Source organism: Bos taurus, chromosome 16, assembly GCF_002263795.3.
Source record: "Bos taurus isolate L1 Dominette 01449 registration number 42190680 breed Hereford chromosome 16, ARS-UCD2.0, whole genome shotgun sequence".
In the NCBI taxonomy this organism is placed as follows: domain Eukaryota; kingdom Metazoa; phylum Chordata; class Mammalia; order Artiodactyla; family Bovidae; genus Bos; species Bos taurus.
Genome location: NC_037343.1, coordinates 28,153,410 through 28,173,371, shown reverse-complemented (window position 1 = coordinate 28,173,371; position 19,962 = coordinate 28,153,410). Strand labels below are relative to the sequence as shown.

The 19,962-nt window shown below is 35.6% G+C and overlaps 1 protein-coding gene across 2 annotated transcripts in view; it reads right to left on the bottom strand.

The window, feature by feature from the left end:
- Positions 1 to 19,962, bottom strand: part of DNAH14 (dynein axonemal heavy chain 14) — a 377,701-nt gene that overhangs the window by 269,427 nt on the left and 88,312 nt on the right. For both annotated transcript variants that reach the window (XM_059875675.1, XM_059875674.1), the window contains 3 exons: positions 3,307 to 3,577; positions 2,844 to 2,889; positions 2,659 to 2,756 (listed from right to left, as the gene is read on the bottom strand). In XM_059875675.1, coding sequence (XP_059731658.1) covers positions 2,659 to 2,756; positions 2,844 to 2,889; positions 3,307 to 3,577 — 415 coding nt within the window. The remainder of the gene's footprint in view (positions 1 to 2,658; positions 2,757 to 2,843; positions 2,890 to 3,306; positions 3,578 to 19,962) is intronic.

The window sequence follows — 19,962 nt, the reverse complement described above, 5'->3', positions numbered from 1 at the left end:
AACAATGACTAAACATGCTACTAAAAACACAATGAGTCAAGATTGAAATCAAAGGAGAATCAGAAAATAACACCAAATATGCAACTTAAAAACACACAACATTACAAATTCTGTGGGATGCAAAAAAAGCAGTTCTAAGAGTTCATAGCAATACAGATCTTCATCAAAAAAACAAAACAGAACAAAAAACTCTTAAATAAATAAGCTACCTACCACCTAAAAGACTTAGGAAAAGAACAAACAAAACCCAAAGTCAACAGAAGGAAGGAAATAATTAAGATCAGAGGAAATAAATAAAATATAAACAAAAATATAATAGAAAATATCAATAAAATGTAGAGGTGATTTTTAAAAGATAAACAAAATCGACAAACATCTGGCCAGGCTCATCAAAAAGAAAGGACACAAATAAACAAAATAAAAAATGAAATATGAGCAATAACAACCAGTATCACAAAAACACAAAAAATTATGAAAGAGTACTATGAAAAGTTATAGGCAAACAAAATGTTAAACCCAGAAGAAATAGGCAAGCTTCTAGAAACATATAGCCTGCCAATACTGAATTTGGAAGAAATAGACAATGTGAACAAACCAATCACTAGAAGTGAAAAAAATCTGTAATTAGAAAAACTACCTGCAAACAAAAGTCTAAGACTGAACAGCTTCACTAGGGAATTCTACCAAACACACAAATAATTTATGATTGTCAATCTATTCTACAAAACTGAAAAGAAGGCAACATTCTCAAACGTATTCCAGAGGTTCCTCATCACCCTGATACAAAAACCAAAGACACCACAATAAAAGATAATTAAAGGCCGATAGCTTTGATGAATACAGATGCAAAACTCCTCAGCAAAATATTAGCATAAATCCTCAAAAAAATCCTCCAATACATAAAAAGGATCATACATCATGACCAAGTTGGATTCATTACTAGATCACAAAGATGGTTTAACACACACAAAGCAATAAATACTATACACCACATTAATCAAAAGAAAGACAAAAACATATGATCATTTCAATAGATTCAGAAAAAGCATTGACAAAATTGAACATCCATTCGTGAAAAAAACTCATAAAAGTGGGTACAGAGGGAACAGATCTCAGCACAATCAGTTCAGTTCAGTTGCTCAGTCGTGTCCAACTCTGCAACCCCATGGACTGCAGCATGCCAGGCCTCCCTGTCTATTACCAACTCCTGGAGTTTACTCAAACTCATGTCCATTGAATCGGTGAAGTCATCCAACCATCTCATTCTCTGTTATCCCCTTCTCCTCCTGCCTTCCATCTTTCCCAGCATCAGGGTCTTTTCAAATGAGTCAGTTCTTTGCATCAGGTGGCGAAAGTATTGTTTCAGCTTCACCATCAGTCCTTCCAATGAATATTCAGGACTGATTTCCTTTAGGAAGGACTGGTTGGATCTCCTTGCAGTCCAAGGGACTCTCAAGAGTTTTCTCCAACACCACAGTTCAAAAGCATTGATTCTTTGGTGCTCAGCTTTCTTTATAGTCCAGCTCTCACACCCATACATGATTACTGCAAAAACCATAGCTTTGACTCTATGGACCTTTTGTTGGCAAAGTAATGTCTCTGCTTTTTAATATGCTGTCTAGGTTGGTCATAACTTTTCTTCCTAAGAGCAAGTGTCTTTTAATTTCATGGCTGCAGTCAGCATCTGTAGTGATTTTGGAGCCCCCCAAAATAAAGTCTCTCACTCTTTCCACTGTTCCCTATCTATCTGCCATGAAGTGATGGGACCAGATGGCGTGACCTTAGTTTTCTGAATGTTGAGTTTTAAGCCAACTTTTTCACTCTCCTCTTTCACTTTCATCAAGAGGCTCTTTAGTTCTTCTTTGCTTTCTGCCATAAATGGTGTCATCTCAGTACAATAAAGGCCATTTATGACAAACAGCAAAAATCACTCCCAACAGTGAAAATCTGAAAGCTTTCCCACTAAATTCAGGAACAAGACAAGACTGCCTCCTCTCACTCCTTTGACTCAACGTAGTATTGAAAGTTTTAGCCACAGCAATCAGAGAAGAAAAAGGAAAAAAGTATACAAATTTGAAGGGAAAAGGTGAAATTGTCACTATTTGCAAATGATATGAAACTCCATAAAGATAACTTTAAAAATATCCACACAAAAACTATTAGAATAAATGAATTCAGCAAAATACAATATTAAAACACAGAAACCTGTTGTATTTTCTTACACTAATAATGAAAATTTAGAAAGGGAAAGTAAAAAGAAAAAAATCCTATGTAAAATTGCATCCAAAAAATATCTGGGAAAAAATTTAAGGAGATGAAAGACCTATATGCTGAAAACTATTAATAAAAATGTAAGGTGAAAATAATATTTACAACAGTTATGCTCTGACATAAAAGACATGCCTTATTTAAGTCTATAAAATTCTGTAGTACATTATCAAAAAAATCAGAACCTTGGGCTATTTACCTAATTCCCAACACTTAGGCACTCAATGGCCATATGTATAATTCACACATCCTCAAATAATTTGAAGTTCACATTGACTGATTCCAAAGAGTGTGAGTTTATAACTTTCTAATATACTGTAATGTCTGCACATTCCTGGGATGTTGCCAAAGAAAGACAGTGAATCTAACTGAACTTTAAAAAATACTTACTTATGCATTTTTCAATAGCAGCCACCATATTTTGAATTTGTATTGAAAAGTCCAATCTGTTGGGAGTTATAAAGAGATTTGTAGGGAATTCTAGAAGTCTAAGAGAAAATAATAAAAGCATATGTAAGAAGAATACAGTACATAAAATACAATTACTTGTAATTTCAAAAATATCTAGTACTTACTCATCATTCATGCAATTTTTCTCAAACTCAGTATCGAAGTCTAGTTCTATCAGAATCCATCAAAAGAAACAGAATAAAAATTTATTTTTATATAAAAACTGATATTTATGTCAGCTAATTAACAAGGTTATATTGTCAGTACTTTCTAAAACCCTAAGAATAAACTGGGAAGGTTACTTAAGGACTGAATTCTAGCAGTACACCCCATCCCCAGATTCTGATTAAGGAGATCTGAGAAGAAATTCAAGAGTCCTTAACATTTATAAAAATCATAGACTATTAACTGATAAATTCATAACTACTAAAATTTTCTTTCATGTGTTATTTTAATTTATCCTTTTACATTTATAAAAATCATAGACTATTAACTGATAATACATAAACTACTAAAATTTTCTCTCACATGTTATTTTCCAGGTGCTACGATATTTCCTTTCACTTTTAATAGTGTCATTTACTTTACCTGAAAGAATTTCATAGCTGTAACTCATTCTTTTTGATTTCTTCATTGGAAGTAGTTCTTCACTTGATTGTTTAATGAAAACATTGACTTCATTTTCTGATGTATCTTCATATATTGCAGATTTTTCAGAGCACTTGTCAGACTCATGTAAGTTCTCTTCAGAATTTTCTGAAGAATCACTCTCAGCAGGAGTTCTCAATTGTAGGTTTACTTCAAATATTGGTGCACATATTTTTCTCAAATTTGTATTCACTTTAATACTATTCAAAATCTAATTTAACAGATACATGAGAGTGCTAGTTATAATATGTAAGTTAAGTGTTCTTTTATATACAACAATATAAAACTAATTTTAAATGAAAACTAATAACTTTGGCATAAATGAATAACATTCTAATGGTATATAATTGATTTTCATTTAAAAAATAATGTAAAATAAGTGATACATTATAATGCAGTAGTTTTCCAGTTGATGCCATAGTGGGTACATATTAATCATTTAAGAACTTCCTAAAAATATAATTTCTTAGGCCCTATCCTAAGATTTAAAAGGTAGGGGCAAGGTCCAGGAATCTAAAACATCTAAAAGCTGAACAGGTGATTCTCTCATGTACTCTGATTTAAGAACAACAAATCAGATAAAGGAAACAATCCCATTTACACTACATCAAAAATAAAAAACCCACAGGGAACTACATTCAATATCTTGTATATTGGATGTATCTACATCCAATATAATCACCTATATTGGAAAATAATCTATAAAAATATGTATATACATAACTGAATCACTTTTCTGTATACCCGAAATTGATACAATATTGTAAATCAATATTTACAATATTGTAAATCTTCAATTTAAAAACTTCCTTTTGTCCAAGAGCATCCAAACATTCTGATAAGAATTTCAGTGTAGCTGAATCCCCTTAAATGTGTTTACAGCTGGCTAAATGTCAAGTCTACAAATAAAAGGCCTTTGTATTAAAATAATAATAATACAAAATATAAAACTACACTATAAAGCTACAATAATCAAAAGAGTACTACAGTGGCACAAAATAAGAAATACAGATCAATGGAACAGGATAGAAACTCTATGAAAAACCCACACACTTATGGTCAGTTAATCCATAACAAAAGTGGCAAGAATTTACAATGCAGAAAAGACAGTCTCTTCAATAAGTGGTGTTGTAAAAACTGTATTAGAACATTCTCTGACACCATACAAAAAAAATAAACTCAAAATGGATCAAGTCCTAAATTTAAGGCCAGACACTATAAAACTCTTAGAAGAAAACACAAGCAGAACACTGACACAAATCACAGAATACTTTCTTATCTACATCCTAGAGTAATGAAAGTGAAACCAAGAACAGAGAAATGGGACCTAATTAAACTTAAAAGCTTTTTCACAGCAAAGGAAAGCATAAACAAAATGAAAAGACAGCCCACACAATAGGAGAAAATATTTTTAAATGAAGTGACTTACAAGAGATTAATTTTTAAAATACAAATAGTTCATACAGCTCAATATCAAAAAAAAAACAAACAACCCAGTCAAAAGATGGGCAGGAGAACTAAACAGACATTTCTCCAAAGAAGACATATAGATGGCCCAAAAGCACATGAAAAGGTGCTCAACCTCACTAATAATCAGGGAAATGCAAATCAAGGCTACAATGAGATATCAACTTTCACGGTCAGAGAGCCCATCATCAAAAAATCTAAAAACAGTAAATGCTAGAAAGTGAGGAGAAAAGGGAAACCCTCTTACACCATTGGCAGGAATGTAAACTGGTACAACAGGGGGTGCATTGGTAAAGAATTCGCTTGCCAATGCAGGAGATGCAAGAGATGTGGGTTGGATCCCTGGGTTGGGAAGATCCCCTGGAAAAGGGAATAGTAACCTGCTGCAGTATTCTTGCCTGGAAAATTCCATGGACAGAAGAGCCTTATGGGTTACAGTCCATGGGGTCTCAAGGAATTGGACATGAGTGAGCAACTGAGCATACACACACATGACCACTATGGAGGAACAGTATGATGGCTCCTTAAAAAACTAAAAATAGAACTACCATGACCTAGCAATCCCACTCCTGGGCATATCTCCTGAGAAGACAATCTGAAAGGATATATGAAACCTAAAGTTCACTGCAGCACTATTTACGATAGCCAAGATATAGAAGGAATCTAATAGCCAATGGCAAAAGAATGGATAAAGAAGGTGCAGTGCTTATATATAATGGAATATTACTCAGCAATAAAAATAACAAAATAGAGGTTATCATACTATGTGAAATAAGTCAGATAAACACAAATTCACTCATGTGAAATTAGATTTTTAAAAATGATACAAATGTTATCTATTTATAACAGAAAAAGAATCAGACATCAGGAATATATTTCAAATTCATCAAAACAGGTCCTAATCTTTCTTTAAAGTCTTTAAAGTCCACTTTAATGTAATTATAACTAGTATAACTATCTCCACTGAAAAATAACAGTATCTTAAGTATAAATATTTTATTTACAAAAATATAATTGCTCTTAGTTTCAATCTAGGCATAAGTTCTCAAGTAATCTTTTGATTCCTTACATCCCATAAATAATCTGTTGTGCTTGTGGCATCCAGTGTTTCTCACTTACTGAGGTGAGATCAGATCAGTGGTCATCTGAATCATCTACCAGAACTTCAACCTTTAGTTTAAGTCATTAAGAAATAAAGGGATTTAACAATAACAAGTCCCTCACCAAAGGGAAGTTTAGTGATATATTATCATGTGATCAGGATTTACCTATATATGAGTTGAATCTTCACAGCACAATGTTGAGTAAAAATATGTAAAAACAGAAATGCAGCACAATGATATTTCTGTAAATTCTAACATGTATAATAACAAAATCCAAGACATGATTTTTTTTAAATTCAATGTAACTTTATGGAAGGTGGATTGAAGAAAAATACAAAAATGATATTTCAGTGACTCCTCATAAGAGGGGGAGGATGTGTTAAAGTTGGGGGATAGGGAGAGAAATAAAACAATAAAATGATATAAAACAAAATAAAATAAACAAGAGACCTTGATGAACTGATACACATAAATCAAGAGGATGATCAATTCAGCTCTCCATATCTGATCTCCTACACTAAATGAGTTGGCAGAAGAAATAACAAGAGAAAACACCAGAAGAACTAGATGAAGCAGAGATCAGAAACCTGAGAAAGAGTTCACACTAATGATGTTAAAGATAACAAAATAACTTGGGAGAAGTATGAATGCCGAGAAATTACAAGAAGTTTTTAACAAAGAGAAAACATAAAGAACAACCAAACAGAGTTGAAGAATACAATAACTGAAATGAAAAATACACTAGAATAAATCAGTAATAGACTAAATGATAGAGAGAAACAGGTCAGTGAGCTTAAAGACAGAATAGAGGAAATTATTGCCACTCAACGGAAAAGAGAATGAAAAGAAATAAAGATAGTTTAAGATACCTCTGAGACACAATCAGGCACACTAACATCTGCATTACAGAAGTCCCAGAAGAAGGACAGAGAGAGAAAGGGACTGAGAGCATATTTGAATACATAAGAATTGAATACTTTTCTAACCTGGGAAAGGAAACAGTCATCCACGTCTATGGAATACAGAGTCCCACAGAGGACGAAACCAAAGAGGAACACACCAAGACACATTGTAATTAAAATGACAAAAATTAAAGATAAGGAGAAAATATTAAACTAAGAAACAATATTCAAGGGAACTCCCATAAGGCTAGGCTATCAGCTGATTTTTCAGCAGAAACTCTGCAGTCCAGAGGGAAGTGATATGATAAAACTCAAAGTGATGAAAGGGAAAACATACAACCAAGCACATGCAATCCAGCAACACTCTCCTTCAGATTTAATGGTGAGAGCAAAAACTTAACAGACAAGCAAAAGCTAGAATTCAGAACCATAAAACCAGCGTTACAAACAAGGTTAAAGGAAATCCACTGGGTGAAAAAAGAAAAGGCCAGAATTAGAAATGAGAAAATTATAAAATTTAAAAAGTGACCAATAAAGGCAAATGTATAGTACATGTAGGTAATATCCCACACACAAAGCTATTCAGGTCAGTTCAGTCGTTCAGTTGTGTCCTATTCTTTGCGACCCCATGAATTGCAGCATACCAGGCCTCCCTGTCCATCACCAACTCCTGGAGTTTACCCAAACTCATGTCCATTGAGTCGGTGATGCCATCCAGCCATTTCATCCTCTGTCGTCCCCTTCTCCTCCTGCCCCCAATCCCTCCCAGCATCAGAATCTTTTCCAATGAGTCAACTCTTCGGATGAGGTGGCCAAAAGTACTGGAGTTTCAGCTTTAGCATCATTCCTTCCAAAGAACACCCAGGGCTGATCCCCTTTAGAATGGACTGGTTGGATCTCCTTGCAGTCCAAGGGACTCTCAAGAGTCTTCTCCAACACCACAGTTCAAAACCATCAATTCTTCGGCACTCAGCTTTCTTCACAGTCCAACTCTCACATCCATACATGACCACAGGAAAAACCATAGCCTTGACTAAACAGGCCTTTGTCAGCAAAGTAATGTTTCTGCTTTTCAGTATGCTATCTAGGTTGGTCATAACTTTCCTTCCAAGGAGTAAGCGTCTTTTAATTTCACGGCTGCAATCACCATCTGCAGTGATTTTGGAGCCCACAAAAATAAAGTCTGACACTGTTTCCACTGTTTCCCCATCTAATTCCCATGAAGTGATGGGACCAGATGCCATGATCTTCGTTTTCTGAATGTTGAGCTTTAAGCCAACTTTTCCAGTCTCCTCTTGCACTTTCATCAAGAGGCTTTTGAGTTCCTCTTCACTTTCTGCCACAAGGGTGGTGTCATCTGCATATCTGAGGTTATTGATATTTCTCCTGGCAATCTTGATTCCAGCTTGTGCTTCTTCCAGCCCAGCGTTTCTCATGATGTACTCTGAATATAAGTTAAATAAGCAGGGTGACAATATACAGCCTTGACATACTCCTTTTCCTATTTGGAACCAGTCTGTTGTTCCATGTCCAGTTCTACCTGTTGCTTCCTGACCTGCATACACATTTCTCAAGAGGCAGGTCAGGTAGTCTGGTATTCCCATCTCTTTCAGAATTTTCCACAGTTTATTGTGATCCACACAGTCAAAGGCTTTGGCATAGTCAATAAAGCAGAAATCAAGAGTAGTAAAATCGTCTATATCCATAATAAGCAGTTAAGATCTACATAAAACAATTAAATGTAAAATATGATATCAAAACTATTGTAAGAAATGAGAGCACAAAAGCACATTTTATTAATGCATTAGAAATTAAGGGAAAAGCAACTTTAACTATGTTTATAATAGACTGCTATACAAAAACCTCGTAGTAATTATAAAACAAAAATCTAACAGATACACCAAAAAACAAAGAAAAAGGAATCCAAACATAACATTAAAAATAGCCATAAACTCACAAGAGAAGAAAATCAATGAAGAAAAAGGGGAAAAAAGATGCCACCACCCAAATCCAAAACAATGAACAAAATGGCAGTAAGAACATACATACTGATAATTAGTTTAAATGTAAATGGACTAACTGCCCAAATCCAAAGACACTGAGTGGCCGAATGGATATAGAAATAAGACTCATATACATGCTTCCTACAAGACATTCACCTCAGATCTAGAGACACACAGACTGAAACTGAAGAGATAAAGTATTCCATGTAAATGGAAACAAAAGTTGTAGTAATATTTAGACAAAATAGACTTTAAGTAGAGACTGTAATAAGATATGAAATAGGACACTGCATCATTATTGGATTGATCAAGGGATCAATTCAAGAAGAAATAACAATTGTAAATACACATGAAACCAGCATGAAAAGTCAAAGTGAAAGTCACTCAGTTATGTCAAACTCTTTGCAACCCCATGGACTATACAGTCCATGGAATTCTCTAGGCCACAATACTGGAGTGGGTAACCTTTCCCTTCTCCAGGGAATCTTCCCAACCCAGGGATCAAACCCAGGTCTCCTGCATTGCAGGCAGATTCTTTACTAGCTGAGCCGCAAGGGAAGCCCTTTTCACTTTCACTTTCACAATCCAGCATCAGTTCAGTTCAGTTCAGTTCAGTCCCTCAGTCGTGTCTGACTCTTTGCGACCCCATGAATCACAGCACTCCAGGCCTCCCTGTCCATCACCAACTCCCGGAGTTCACCCAAACTCACGTCCATCGAGTTGGTGATGCCATCCAGCCATCTCATCCTCCGTCATCCCCTTTTCCTCCTGCCCCCAATCCCTCCCAGCATCAGAGTCTTCTCCAATCCAGCATAGGAACACATAAATAAATATGAGTAATAAACATAAAAGGATAAATTGACAATAACACAATGATAATAGAAAATTTAACACAACATTTATTGATGGACAGCTCATCTAGAAAAAAATCAATAACTGGCTTTAAATGAACATTAGATAAGATGAACTTAATTGATATATATATAGAGAGAATTCTACCTGAAAGCAGAAGAATACACATTCTTTTCAAGTGCACATGAAACATCCTCCAGGACAGATCAAATAGGTGACAAAACAAACCTCAGTAAATCTAAGAAAGGTGAACTCAAAGCAAGCATCTTTTCTGACCACACCACCATGAAACTAGAAATCAATTACAAGAAAAATGGTAATAAACAGAAGCATAAGGCTAAAAATACACTACAAAACAGAGCCAACAATGATGGAAGAAAGCAAAGAGGAAATTAAAAAATTCACGGAGACAAATGAAAATAAAAATATGATGATACGAAACCTATGAAAGGCAGCAAAAGCAGTTCTAAGCAACACAAACTTACCTCAAGAAACAAGAAAAATCTCAAATAAACAACCTAACCTTACACAGAAGAACAAGAGAATGAGGGACAAACAAAACCCAAATAGTGGAAGGAAATAAAGATCAGAGTAGAAATAAATAAAATAGAGACTAAAAAACAACAGAAAAAAATCAATGAACTAAAAGCTGGTTCTTTGAAAAATAAACAAAATTGACAAATCTTTAGCCAGGCTCATCAAGAAAAAAGAGAGAGGGCCCAAATCAATTAAATCAAAAATGAAAAAGGGATGGGGAACACATGTATACCTGTGGTGGATTCATTTTGATATTTGTCAAAACTAATACAATTATGTAAAGTTTAAAAATAAAATAAAATTAAAAAAAATTAAAAATAAAAACTACTTGGAAGAAAAAAAAAAAAATGAAAAAGGAAAGGTTACAACTAACACCACAGAAATTCACAGGATCATTATGAATATCAATGAACCAATAAAATTAACAATCTAGAAGGAACGGGCAAACTCTTAGAAATGTACAATCTCCCAAGACTGAACCAGGGATAAATAGAAAATATGAACAGGGACTTCCCTGGTGGTCCAGTGACTAATAATCTGTGTTCCCCTTGCAGGGGGCCCAGGCTGATCAGGAAACGAGATCCCACATGCTGCAACTAAAGATCCTGAGGGCTGCAATTAAGATGCAGTGCAGCCAAACAAATAAATAAATATTTCTTTAAAGGGGAAAAGAAAATATGAACAGACCAATTAACAGTAATGAAACTGAATCAATAATTTACAAAAACAAAAGTTCCTGTCCAGATGGCTTCACAGGTGAATTCTACCAAATATTTAGGGATGAGTTAATATCCATCCTTCTCAAACTATTCCAAAAATATTGAAGAGAAAGGAACACCTCCAAACTCATTCTTTTTGCCCACCATCACCCTGATACCCAAACCAAAAATATCACAAAATAAGAAAATAACAATCTTACTGACAAACAATAGATGCAAAAAACCTCAAAAATATACTAGCAAACTGAATCCACCAATACACTGAAAGGGTCATATACAATGATCAAGTACGATTTACCCCAGAGATGCAAGGATTTTTCAGGATCCCCAAATCAATCAGCTATGATACACCATATTAAGAAACCATAAAATTGCATTCATTTTAAATGCTAGTACATTGTCACCCTACTTATTTTAACTTCTATGCAAAGTACATCATGCAAAATGCTGGGGTGAATGAATTAAAAGCTGGAATCAAGATTGCTGGGAGAAATATCAACAACCTCAGATACGGAAATGCATACCACTCTAATAGCAGAAAGTGAAGAGGAACTAAAGAGCCTCTTGATAAGGGTAAAAAGGAGAGTGAAAAAGCTGGCTTAAAATTCAACATTAAAAAAAACGAAGATCCTGGCATCTGGTCCCAACACATCACAGCAAATAGATGGGGAAAAAGTGGAAACAGTGACAGATTTTATTTTCTTGGGCTCCAAAACTACTGTTGACAGTGACTGCAGCCATGAAATTAAAAGACGTTTGCTCCTTAGAAGAAAAACAATGACACCTAGACAGTGTATTAAAAAGCAGAGACATCACTTTGCTGACAAAGGTCTTGTTTTTCCAGTAGGCATGCACAGATGTGAGAGCTGGACCATAAAGAAGGCTGAGCACTAAAGAATTGATGCTTCTAAACTATGGTGCTGGAGAAGACTCTTGAGAATCCCTTGGACAGCAAAGAAGTCAAATCAGTCAATCCTAAAGGAAATCAACCCTGAACATTCATTAGAAGGACTGAAGCTGAAGTGCCAACACTTTGGCCACTTGATATGAAGAACTGACTCACTGGAAAAGACCCTGATGCTGAGAAAGATTGAGGGCAGGATGAGAAGTAGGTAACAGAGGATGACATAGTTGGATGGCATCACTGACTCAATGGACATGAGCTTGAGCAAACTACGGGAGATAGTAAAGGACAGGAGAGCCTGGTATGCTGCAGTCCATGGGGTTGTAAAGAGTCAGACATGACTTAGCAACTGAAGAACAACAACACTAACATATTGAAGATTAAAAACCACAGATGCATGAAAAGCTTTTTAAGAAAAGTTCTGAATATCCATTTATACGAAAAGCTCTCCAGAAAGTGAGCATAGAGGGAACATTCTTCAACATAATAAAGGCCATATATGAAAAACACTCAGCTAATAACATCCACAACAGTAAAATGTTGAAAGCATTTCCTCTAAGATCAGGAACAAGATAAGGATGCCTATATTCAACATACTTTTAGAATCCTAGACACAGCAATCAAAGCAGATAAAGAAATAAAAGGAATCCAAACTGAAAAGGAAGAAATAAAGTATCATTTTCTCAGATGACATGATAATTTTATACATGGAAAATTCTAAAGATGTCATCAGAAAACTATTAAAGCTCATCAATGAATTCAGTAAAGTTACAGGATACAAAATTAATACACAGCAATCTGTTGTATTTCCATACACTAACAACAAAGTATCAGAAAGAGAAATTAAGGAAACAATCTCACTTACTGTCCCTTCAGAAAGAATAAAATATATGGAATAAAATATATGGAATATACTACCTAAGGAAGTAAAAGACTTGTAACTCAGAAAACTTTTAAGCCATTGATGAAAGAAACTGAAGCCAACATAAACAGATGAAAAGATATACCATGTTCTAGAAGAATTCATATTACTAAAATGACGATACTACCCAAGGCATTGTACAGGTTCAATGCAATCTCTAAATACCAATGGCATGTTTCACAGAACTAGAAAAGAATTTCAAAACCTGCAGGGAAACACCAAAGACTCTAGATAGCTGAAACAATCTTGAGTAAGAACAGAGCTGGGAGAATCACACTCCCTGGTTTCAGATTATACTACAAAAGTACAATAATCAAAATAGTATGGTATTAGCACAAAACAGACACACAAATCAATGGAACTGAACAAAGAACCAGATAAACCCACACCCTTTTGGCCTATTAATCTATGTGAAAGGAGGCAAGAATACACAATGGAGAAGACAGTCTCTTCAATAAGAGGTATGTAAAAACTGGACAGTTATTTGTAAAAGAACGAATCTAGAACATTCTCTAACATCATATACAACATAAACTCAAAATGAATTAAAGACCTAAATATAAGACCAGATACTATAAAATTTTAGAGGAAAACAGAGGCAGAACAAGCTTTGACATAAACTGCAACAACATTTTTTCAGATCTGCCTCCTAAAGCAAGGGAAACTAAAGAAGAAATAAACGAAAGGTTTTGACAGTCCAGGTTCGATGCATGATACTGGATGCTTGGGGCTGGTGCACTGAGATGACCCAGAGGGATGGTACGGGAGGGAGGAGGGGGAACACATGTATACCTGTGGTGGATTCATGTTGATGTATGGCAAAACCAATACAATATTGTAAAGTAATTAACCTCCAATTAAAATAAATAAATTTATATTAAAAAAAGAAATAAACAAATGGGACCTAATTAAACTTAAAGGTTTTTGTGTAGCAAAGGAAACCATCAACAAAATGAAAAGGCAACCTATTGAGTGGGAGAAGATATTTGCAAATGAAATGACTGATAAAGGGTTAATATCCAACATATATGAACAGTTCATATAACTTAACATTCAAAAAACAAGCAATTCATTTGTACAAAATGGGCAGAACTGAACAGACATTTTTTCAAAGAGAAAATGCAGACTGCCAATAGGCAAATGAAAAGATATTCAACATTACTAACCATCAAGGGAATGAAAATAAAAAATACAATGATATCACTTAAAACCTATTAGAATGCAATCATTGAAAAGAATACAAATAATAAATGTTGGTAAGAATGGAATTCTTGTTCTCTGTTGATGGGAGTGTAAACTGGTATAGTCATTGTGGAAAACAGTGTGGAGGTTTCTCAAAAAAACTAAAAATAGAACTACCATATGACCCTATCATTTCACTCCTGGCTATGTATCTGAAAAAAACAAAAACACTAATCTGAAAAGATAAACGTACCCCAGTGTCCATAGTAAAGTAATGGTCAAAATTCTCCAAGCCAGGCTTCAGCAGTATGTGAACTGTGAACTTTCAGATGTTCAAGCTGGTTTTAGAAAAGGCAGAGGAACCAGAGATCAAATTGCCAACATCCGCTGGATCATCGAAAAAGCAAGAGAGTTCCAGAAAAACATATATTTCTGCTTTATTGACTATGCCAAAGCCTTTGACTGTGTGTATCACAATAAACTGGAAAATTCTGAAAGAGATGGGAATACCAGACCACCTGACCTGACTCTTGAGAAACCTATATGCAGGTCAGGAAGCAACAGTTAGAACTGGACATGGAACAACAGACTGGTTCCAAATAGGAAAAGGAATACGTCAAGGCTGTATATTGTCACCCTGCTTATTTAACTTATATGCAGAGTACATCATGAGAAACGCTGGGCTGGAAGAAGAGCAAGCTGGAATCAAGATTACCAGGAGAAATATCAATAACCTCAGATATGCAGATGACACCATATGCAGATGGCAGAAAGTGAAGAGGAACTCAAAAGCCTCTTGATGAAAGTGAAGAGGAGAATGAAAAAGTTGGCTTAAAGCTCAACATTCAGAAAACGAAGATCATGACATCTGGTCCCATAACTTCATGGCAAATAGATGGGGAAACAGTGTCAGACTTCAATTTTGGGGCTCCAAAATCACTGCAGATGGTTAAGGACTCATTCCGTTATCACAAATTCTCTTTCTCAAGATAACCAAAAAAAGAAAAGAAAAAGTCTATTCTAATATTTAAAAGCAACAACGAACACTGTAAACAATATAAATCTTCTATTGTTGTTATTCATTTAAAATAAATGTGTTCGTCCCATAACCATTTTTAGCCCACTCCAGTATTCTTGCCAGGAGAATCCTGTGGACAGAGGAGCCTGGAGGGCTGCTGTCTATGGGGTCGCACAGAGTCGGACATGACTGAAGCAACTTAGCATGCATGTATGCATTGGAGAAGGAAATGGCAACCCACTCCAGTATTCTTGCTTGGAGAATCCCAGGGACAGAGGAGCCTGGTGGGCTGCCATCTATGGGGTTGCACAGAGTTGGACACGACTGAAGAGACTTAGGAGCAGCAGCAGCATAACCATTTTTAATATGTAATGAGATCTGAGGATGCCTTACAAATAACTGAGAGAAGAGAAGTGAAGGGCAAAGGAGAAAGGGAATGATATACCCAAATGAATGCAGAGTTCTAGAGAAAAGCAAAGAGAGATAAGAAAGGCTTTTTATGTGAATAATGCAAAGGAATAAAGGAAAACAATAGAAAGGGAAAGATTAGAGATCTTTTCAAGAAAACTGGAGATACAAAGGGAATATTTCATGCAAAGATGGGCACAATAAAGGACAGAAATGGTATGGACCTAACAGAAACAGAAGAGATTAAGAAGAGGTGGCAAGAATACACAGAACAACTATACAAAAAAGATCTTTATGACCCAGATAACCATGATGGTGTGATCACTCACCTAGAGCCAGATATCCCAGAATGCGAAGTCAAGTAGCCTTAGGAATCACTACTATGAACAAAGCTAGTGGAGGTGATGGAATTCCAGTTGAGCTATTTCAAATCCTAAAAGCTGATGCTGTGAAAGTGCCGCATTTAATATGTCACCAAATTTGAAAAACTCAGTAGTGGCCACAGGACTGGAAAAGATCAGTTTTCATTTCAATCCAAAAGAAAGAGAATACCAAAGAATGGTGAAACTACCATACAACTGTGCTAATTTCATATGCTAGCAAGATTGTGCTCAAAATCCTTCAAGCTAGGCTTCAGCAGTACATGAACTGAGAACTTTCAGATGTTCAAGCTGGATTTAGAAAAGTCAGAGGAATAAGAGATCAAATTGCCAACACCCATTCAATCATAGAGAAAGCAAGAGAATTCCCCCAAAACATCTACTTTTGCTCCACTGACTATGCCAAAGCTTTTGACTGTGTGGATCACAACAAACTGTGGAAAATTCTTCAAGAGATGGGAATACCAAATCACCTTACCTGCCTCTAGAGAAAACTGTATGCAGGTCAAGAAGCAACAGTTAGAACTGGACATGAAACAACAGACTGGTTCCAAATTAGGAAAGGAGTATGTCAAGAATGTATATTGTCACCTGCTTATTTAACTTATATGTAGGGTGTATCATGTGAAATGTTGAGCTGGATGAATCATAAGCTTGAATCAAGATTTCTGGGAGAAATATCAACAACCTCAGACATGCAGATGATACCAATTTAATGGCAGAAAGAGAAGAGGAACTAAAGAGCCTCTTGATGAGGTGGAAGAGGAAAGTGAAAAAGCTGGCTTAAATTCAACATTCAAAAAACAAAGATCATGGCATCCAGTAACATACTTCATAGCAAACAGAAGGGGAAAAAGTGGAAACAGTGACAGACTTTATTTTCTTGGGCTCCAAAATCACTGCAGACAGTGACTGCAGTCATGAAATTAAAAGATGCTTGCTCCTTGGAAGAAAAGCTATGGCAAACTTAGCGTATTAAAAAGCAGAGATCACTTTGCCAACAGAGGTCCATATAGTCAAAGCTATGGTTTTTCCAGTAGTCATGTATGGATGCGATGGCTGGACCATAAAGAAAGCTGAACACAGAAGAACTAATGCTTTTGAATTGTGGTGTTGGAGAAGGAACTCTTGAAAGTTCCTTGGACTGCAAGGAGATCGAACCAGTTAATCCTAAAGGAAATTAACCCTGAATATTCATTGGAAGGATGATGATGATGCTCCAATACTTTGACCACCTGATGCGAAGAGTGACTCATTTGAAGACTCTGATGCTGGGAAACATTGAGGGCAGGAAGAGAAGAGGGTGACAGAGGATGAGATGGTTTGATGGCATCACTGACTCAAGGGACATGAGTTTGAGCAAACTCCAGGAGATGGTGAAGGACAGGGAAGCCTGGTGTGCTGTATTCCACAGGATTGCAGAGTGGACATCAACTTAGTGACTGAACAATAATAAGCAATCTATTTTCTTGTAAGAGCATCAGATGTGCTTTGAAGTTAAAAAAACAAACAAAAAATGTTGGGTGTCCTGGACGAGTTCTTAAGCTAATCAAGGGTATAGGTGGATTCACAATTCCTTACACTAAGACTGTTTTCTTTTCACATGGCTTCAGTTCCATTCTTACAACATCCATGGTCAGTGGTGATATTGTTTTTATAGCTATTCTTGTAGTAGTGAAAGTGAAGTTGACTTTATTATGAACTAGCTGCTAAAAACAATGCTGAAGCGAGTTTTGTGATTAAAAACTTTTAAGTAATGAAATACATTTTGTTTTCCTGAGATGCAAAATATCTGAAGATCTGGGTTATATCCTGGAGAAACCAAGCAATAGTGACGTCTAGAATTCTGTTGTAAATATGACAACAGGGAATGTTAATTAAAATCTATAGTAATATTGTTGCTGCATCGAAAAATCATTATGGTTGAAGTTAGACTCTAAACAACTCTTGGTTATAATGTGTTTCTATCAGAGACTTTGAAAACAGACTATGTCTTTGTCCAACATGCCATGTTTCCAAAGAATCCTAAGGCATCTATGCTTCTAAAGCAATGACATCAAACTAAAAAAGGAGAGCTATTATCCAAATTACCTGTCTTAAGTATTTTTTGACTCACTACAATAGTCCCAGAAATGAACCAGGTAGATACTGGGAGTTTGGGATTCAAAACTTAGTGAATCACATAAAAATTACCCCTTAAAAGCATATGTTGGGCTGAGGATTTCCTCAACAATAGCTGTTTTCATCATGTGACATATTTCTGGGATTATATTTTTTATATCTCCTCAATTTGGGGGGTACACTTATATGGATACTTGTCATCATGTTTGATCTCTGTTCTTCAACGTTAAATTTCACTTTCATTAATGAATAGTCCTTCCTAAGTATTTGAAGACTCTGGTAGAGGTCAGCTACTTGCTGCAAACTATTGATGGGATGATGTCACCTCCTTTTTCTGAGCTGTGATGTAGGAACGCAGTATTTACTTGGTGGACAGTTCATTTGAGTCAAGCCTGGAAATAAATGGGGTGACAGATTTTCCAACCCGCCTGCTTGTGTTCTGTTTCTCCAATATGAATTTGGAAAGTGATCAAAAAGCATTAGGAATAAAGGCTATGGAATAAGATGAGCAAGCTATTCTAAGAACATTCACCTTCATGTAAGAAGGGCTCAAAAAGATGAGCTAATATTTTAAATTGACTTATCGAGTAAGCTAATAGTAAACGTTTTTCAAACATGCAATCTGACAACAGAATAAAAAGGAGCTTATTATTTAGTAAATAAGTTCTGTTATTCATTCATCCATTCATTATGCTAAGGTCCTTTCTTTAGATATATTAGGAAAAAATCTCATAGAAGGTTAAAACAGTGACAATTCATTGCAATGAGTCAATATACTAAAAGTTGTATGATGTGTACCTACCATGCACCACTGACTTTTGCTTTATATGCTTTCTTATTCAATCCTCTCAGTAGCATTGTAGGTATGTATTATAATTGTTTGATAATACACTGAGGTTTGGTTTGATTAAAATGGATTGTTGAAGACTATACAGTCTTAATATTAGAACTCAGCACTATCTGATTCCAAATTACAGACTTTTTTTGTTATAATTGCTATTTAAGATGTAACAAGAGCTCGTTTACATATATAAGTATTTGGGGAATATCTTGAAAGTTTATTACTTTGTGCATACACCATATACAGTCAGCCCTCCTTGTCTGTGGGTTCCACATCCATAGATTCAACCATCTGAGGAATATTTTTAATTCCAGAAAGTTCCAAAAAGCAAAACTTGAATTTGCCACATGCTGACAACTATTTACACTGTATTAGGTATTATAAATACTCTAGAGATAATTTAAAGTATAGACATCCTGGAATGTGAACTCAAGTGGGCCTTAGGAACATGACTATGAACAAAGCTAGTAGAGGTGATGGACTTCCAGTTGAGCCATTTCAAATCCTGAAAGATGATGCTGTGAAAGTGCTACACCCAACATGCCAGCAAATCTGGAAAACTCAGCAGTGGCCACAGGACTGGAAAAGGTCAGTTTTCATTCCAATACCCAAAAAAAGCAATGCCAAAGAATGCTCAAACTACCACACAATTGCACTCATCTCACACTCTAGTAAAGTAATGCTTAAAATTCTCCAAGCCACACTTCAGCAATAAGTGAACCATGAACTTCCAGATGTTCGAGATGAATTTAGAAAAGGCAGAGGAACCAGAGATCAAACTGCCAACATGCACTGGATCATTGAAAAGCAAGCGAGTTCCAGAAAAACATCTACTTCTGCTTTATTGACTATGCCAAAGCCTTTGACTGTGTGGATCAAAATAAACTGTGGAAAATTCTGAAGAGATGGGACTACCAGACCACCTGACCTGACTCTTGAGAAATCTGTATGCAAGTTAGGAAGCAACAGTTAGAACTGGATATGGAACAACAGACTGGTTCCAAATAGGAAAAGGAGTACATCAAGGCTGTATATTGTCACCCTACTTATTTAACTTATATGCAAAGTACATCATGAGAAATGCAGGGCTGGAGGAAGCACAAGCTGGAATCAAGATTGCCAGGAGAAATATCAATAACCTCAGATATGCAGATGACACCACCCTGTTGGCAGACAGTGAAGAAGAACTAAAAAGCCTCTTGATGAAAGTGAAGAGGAGAATTAAAAACTTGGCTTA